Genomic DNA, 6,095 nt, shown 5'->3' with positions numbered 1-6,095 from the left:
AATGATTGTTCACGCGTGCAGTTTTACGGCAAGTCTGATTTATAAGGACAGTCGCTGTTCTCCTTGGCATATGCCAAGTTTATAAATCTCAATGTTTTTGTATGTGAATAGACTCTTCATAAATGGTGCACTCAGAAATGTTGTGTGACATTTACTGAACGTTATAAATAAGACCCCTGGGCTGCCTGGTGGGGCCTGGTCCTTCCTGTCCTTAGAAAATCCTTTTGGGCCGGGGGCGGGGGCTTCGCCCTGCCGGCGGGTCAGAGCCGTTGGGGAGCGAGCTGATGAGAGCATCCATTTGTATTGAGACATCTTAGCTCAATTATTTTGTGCAGAAAATAACGAACAATGGCTTTGTCCCCCAATGTTTTTTTAATGATTTAGCTAAATAATTTTAGGAGGCATCTGCGGGCTGTGCACCAGGCAAAATATGATCTATTATATTTACAAGATGGTCGACTTACCGCTCTCACAATAGAAATACATGTCCACAAAGGTGAAAGGCAGGTGGGAAGAGGCGATATTCTATGCAATTATGTTTTGTAGAAAACATATCAATACACTCGTAACAACCTAAGCATTATGAAACTTCTATTCAATCAAACAAGTCTCACCTATCAAAATAGCAATTCACTTTTATCTTGACCAAATTCTACACTCTCATAGCCCCTATCCTTAATCTGTGCAGACAGATTTTGGGCGGAGTCAGCCATTCTTGCATCACCTCTTCCTCTCTGACCAAGTTTATAAAGTGGGTAAAAATTGCTTTCAGCCAGAAGAGGGCGCTACCTTTTATTTCTGCATGTGTGAGAAATATCTCCAACCATAAAGTAACATCCTGCCCTTGACTTGGGTTCACTCGCTTGAACAACCCGTACCACCTAACTTCATATCAAAACTAACTTAGATGGGAAAAAAGAGTTTACATTTTTTTTTTTTTTACAATAGCATACTTTCACTATTACTGTGTCATCCTGAATTTTCCAATTGTTTCTGTCTTTATTGTTCCTCCTCATATTCTACAAAAAAAGCTTTTAGTGATTTGTCACTGTGCCATTGAAACGTAGGAAGAGCTATTTGCGTTTCACACATTTAGAGCTATTCACATTGTCTATTTGAACAAACAGGTAAAGTCTAGGCTACCATTGAGTGGTGTCTATTTTTGGTGTCACGTGAGGGAGTGCGCACCTGTTGTCTGAAAACCAAAGTGAGGCTGAACGGCAGTGAGCATCTAATGGCAAATCCATGCATACTACTCAAAACACATTTGAGAGGTATTGTTTTTTTTACTTAATTGAGCAATGCTGGCTTTGCTTTGACTGCAGTCCACCTTGAATAAGAGTCCCCATTAGAATGCCGCTCACGTTCTGTGCCATTTTAAAAACACTCCAATCATAAAAGAGAATGCCAGGTGCCATGCCCTCTTGAATTGTCAGGTAGGCCTACCTTACATTACATTCAACCATTAGGCTATATAGCACAATGCGATATGGGTAATGATCATAATAAGGATAAGAAACACAATTACACAAATCTTTTAAATTACTATGTATCTACTTCTTAAAATATACATTTCAAGGCCTGAAGTTCCCCGTGTGGTCTATGAGACCCCCTCTCCTCACTCATCTCTCTCCCTGCATCTCTTTTCGCCCCCTCCCCTCCTCCCCCATTCTCTCTACATCTCTGCATTCTCTCCTCCCACAAGTCGTGTGGGAAGCTCAATGCAGCTGTAAAGCAGCATACCAATGACACAGGCAGGTATCTTCCCACTTATCAGGATCCCTGATGACTGTTTTATCAGTAGTTTATTTGAACGTAGTTTATTGATTTGGTGGAATATTGCCCGCATCTGACTAAACTGAATGATACATTTTTCGCGACAGTCGCTGTTCTGCTTTTTTTTCCCCCGAATATCAGTGTGTTTTTTTCCCCTCATTTTCTTTGCCTTGGTGTAAAGACTGGCTGAACCTCAGACATCACTGGTAGGTAGCCCTGTGAATTACATGATTCGAAAAGAGACGAGATGTAATATTTTTTGAGGTGAGTAAACCCGCGCATGATATATTTCGGTTTATCGAGTGGGTAGCCTATTGCTGTTTTGTTTTTGCCTGAACTATTCAATCCAACTTCAGCGACCATCTCTATGGACTGGGGGTGTTGGAGCAGCACAATTCGTTTCCTTCTCCTCTCTCATGAACTGGAGAGCATGCTGAAGTTGCTTTCCAGTCACTTCAGCTGCTTGCCTTCAGTCCCTTCTGTCTGAACGCAGAGGTGGGCACCTTGTCTTTAGTTCATTCCGCACTGAAATGCTTCATGGATATACAGCAACACTGCAACACCCTACGAGAAAAATAATGTTTTAAACAAGTGGAGTCTGTTAAGAAGAGATGCATAGGCTGAAATCTGAGCCCACTGCGATTCTGACGTCTGAATGGGAGCAATGTCTGTCTATCAAGAAACCACATTTACAAACGCTTAAGGTAAGAAAGACAACGTTTTTTTATACATGGTTGGAAAGATTTAATATCCATTCTTTACATTGTTTATTATAATATGGTTTGATCCCTTTTGGGGCAGAGGCTTCATGGGATGTTTTAGCCCATAATATGTCACCATACAGTATGGATGGGTGCAGTAGCCTATATATTTTCTCCTCTTTTTGTTGAATAACCTGGTATATGCCCACACAATTGGCCCACTTGCTATATAGAATGATTTATTCCTCTGGTGATTTTATGTTTGGTAACATCAGAAGGAGATGATGATTATAAGGCTGATCGGGCAATTATTATTAGTCTATTATTAGGTTATTATTATTAATATGAGAGAAAGTCATATTTTTTCAGGATAAAATAGTACTTGGTAGCTGTATTGCTAAAGAGAAATGGGTTGATTTGTGTACATTAATGTAGCCTGATGTGTAGCCAAAGCATTACTAGCATCAGCAGTAGGCCATTAACTACCCATTTATGAAATACTGTTTGTATGTATAGTACAAATTTGTGTTTTGATTGTTTGTTTGTTTGTTTGTTCTTCCTCTCAAAGGTTACTAAATGGTTTTCTGGGGGATTTATAAAAGGCAAAATGCTGCTTCTAGTTCTTTTGGCCTTTTCCGTATCGAATACGTTTTCTGACTTGGATTCTGACCTCTCAGCGGAGACTTGCAGCGCCTGTTCTTGCATGTCCATCGAGAACGTCCTCTATGTGAACTGTGAGAAAATAACTGTGTACAGACCTACTCAGCTGCTGCCACCGGTCTCTAGCCTCTATCATTTGAATTTCCAAAATAACCTATTGATCATCCTTTACCCCAATTCCTTTCTCAATTTCACACACGCAGTCTCTCTTCAACTGGGAAACAACAAATTACAGAACATCGAGGGAGGGGCCTTTTATGGCCTTAGTTCATTGAAACAGCTGCACTTAAATAACAATGAATTAAAAGTGCTCCGAGCTGACACTTTCTATGGGATCGAAAACTTGGAATACCTCCAGGCTGACTACAATTTGATTAAGTATATTGAAAAAGGATCATTCAACAAATTGCATAGGCTGAAAGTTCTCATCCTAAATGACAATCTCGTCCAGATCCTTCCTGATAATATTTTTCGCTTTGCCTCCCTTACACATTTGGATATAAGAGGAAACAGGATACAGAAGCTACCATATCTTGGAGTTTTGGAACACATTGGACGTATAGTGGAATTGCAGCTAGATGACAACCCATGGAATTGCACTTGTGATTTGTTACCCTTGAAAGCTTGGTTGGAGAACATGCCCTATAACATTTTTATTGGGGAGGCTATATGTGAAACCCCTAGTGACCTGTATGGACGCCTGTTGAAAGAAACAAACAAACAGGAACTGTGTCCCATGGGAACAGGTAGTGACTTTGACGTAAGGATGCCCCCTTCACAGCCAGATAATGGCCAAACAACAACCGACACTGCACCCACTACGATACCCCCCATCACAACAAACCCATCTAAAATGTATGGTAACGGGATTGTTGGTTTACCTGGTTTGAATAAACATATTCCAATTATGTCCTATCAAACTAGAACCCCACCTCTCTCCTGCCCACAGCCTTGCACATGCAAAGCTCATCCCTCAGACTTTGGCATTGGTGTGAGTTGCCAAGAGAGAAGTATACACAATCTAGCAGATCTCATTCCCAAACCACCAAATGCCAAGAAGCTACACCTGAGTGGTAATTATATACAAGATATCAGTCCAGTTGATTTCCAAGGCTTTGAGGGTTTAGATTTATTACATATGGGCAGCAATCAAATAGTCACAGTTCAAAAAGGTGTCTTTGCAAATCTAACCAACCTCCGTAGGCTTTATCTCAATGGAAACCAACTAGAGCAGCTGAATCCTGAGATGTTCCTTGGGCTCAGTAACCTCCAATACTTGTACTTGGAATACAATGCCATAAAAGAGGTGTTAGCAGAGACCTTTGACTCCATGCCAAATCTGCAGTTGTTGTATCTGAACAATAATGTGCTAAGGAGCCTCCCTGCCTATATCTTTGCTAGGGTTTCCTTGGCTAGGCTAAATCTTAAGAACAACCATTTCATGACTCTGCCTGTGAGTGGCGTCCTTGACCAGCTGAGGTCTCTCACTCAGATTGATCTGGAAGGCAATCCATGGGAATGCTCCTGTGATTTAGTGGCTCTGAAACTTTGGCTGGAGAAGCTGAATGATGGAGTGGCTGCAAAGGAGATCAAATGCGCATCCCCAGTGCAGTTTTCCAATATAGAGTTAAGGCTGCTGAAAAATGAGATCCTATGCCCCAAACTCATAGCTAGGTCCCCTTTCATCCTGACCAGTGCTATTCCGGTGGTGAACTCCTTGTCCCCAGCAGGGATGGGCAAAGCCCCTCCCGGAGGTCCAGTTCCCCTATCCATCATGATCCTCAGTATCCTGGTGGTGCTCATCCTCACAGTATTTGTTGCTTTCTGCCTCTTGGTGTTTGTGCTTAGGCGCAATAAAAAGCCACCCGGACGCCAGGAGGGCATGGGGAATCAGGAGTGTGGCTCCATGCAACTCGCGCTCAGAAGACACAACAAATCCTGCAAGAAAGATGACCTGGGAGGGGAGACGTTCATCCCCCAAACTATCGAGCATATGAGCAAGAGCCACACCTGTTCGATTAGAGACTCTGAGTCAGGCTTTAGATTTGCTGACTCACAGAGACAGAAAATAATAATGCGCAACAGCACTGACCAAGACAAGGACTCACTGTCCCCCCTGGACCCCCGAAATAAGAGACTGAGCACCATTGATGAGCTGGATGAGTTTCTGCCGAGAGAATCCAACATGTTCATTCAAAACTTTTTAGACAGCAAAAGGCTGGATTTCAACAGTATAGGGGTGAGTGGGTTTGAGATCCGTTACCCAGAGAAACCACATGACAAAAATATGAAAAAGTCACTAATAGGGGGAAACCATAGTAAGATAGTAGTGGAGCAAAGGAAGAACGAGTATTATGAACTTCAAGCAAAACTTCAAGGTACACCTGACTACCTTCAAGTTCTGGAGGAACAGACTCAAATGAGTAAAATGTAGGCTATGTATCCACTCAATTCCCCCCTCCCCCAATTACAAAAGTGCCTTGTGGAAAACCTTAATGACCAATGGATAAACTGGACAGCTGGCTCCAGTCAGTTAACCAGATTTCTTGGGAATCAGTGGCTCTCTTGCAAATACAGACTTTCCCCCTGATGTGGTGATGCCATTATAACATGGATGAATAACACATCATACCACAAGACATCCTTAAGAGACAATTGTAGTATTTTGCTGCTTCTGAAATTGGTATTTTTTTTCAACCAAATCATTGAGTCACGGAAACAATGTTGAGTGTTACTCATATTGACCCTTCCACAGTGTTTTTGTGGAAATATCGAATCAGTATTTTGGATGAAATAACTAACTATCAGAAATTGTGACTTTGCAGTTCTCCTGGGAATATAACGTTGTTGGGATCCCCCCATTTACAGACACTTACGATCTGCCTGGATTATAACTGATCACTGCTGGTCGCTGCTGGGGGCCCTGATGCCTTGTTTTCACTATGAAAAGGCGCTTAC

The 6,095-nt window shown here is 42.0% G+C and overlaps 1 protein-coding gene across 1 annotated transcript; it reads left to right on the top strand.

Annotated features, from left to right (window-relative positions):
• Window positions 1–1,724: 1,724 nt before the first annotated feature.
• Window positions 1,725–5,595, top strand: LOC118375048 (SLIT and NTRK-like protein 4). Its single transcript, XM_035761543.2, has 2 exons — window positions 1,725–2,480; window positions 3,046–5,595. The coding sequence occupies exons 1-2, from the start codon at window positions 2,388–2,390 to the stop codon at window positions 5,569–5,571; spliced, it is 2,619 nt and encodes an 872-aa protein (XP_035617436.1). The 5' UTR covers window positions 1,725–2,387; the 3' UTR covers window positions 5,572–5,595.
• Window positions 5,596–6,095: the final 500 nt, after the last annotated feature.

Source organism: Oncorhynchus keta, chromosome 4 (genome assembly GCF_023373465.1).
Source record: "Oncorhynchus keta strain PuntledgeMale-10-30-2019 chromosome 4, Oket_V2, whole genome shotgun sequence".
Classification (NCBI taxonomy): Eukaryota; Metazoa; Chordata; class Actinopteri; order Salmoniformes; family Salmonidae; genus Oncorhynchus; species Oncorhynchus keta.
This window is presented reverse-complemented; position numbering and strand designations above follow the sequence as displayed.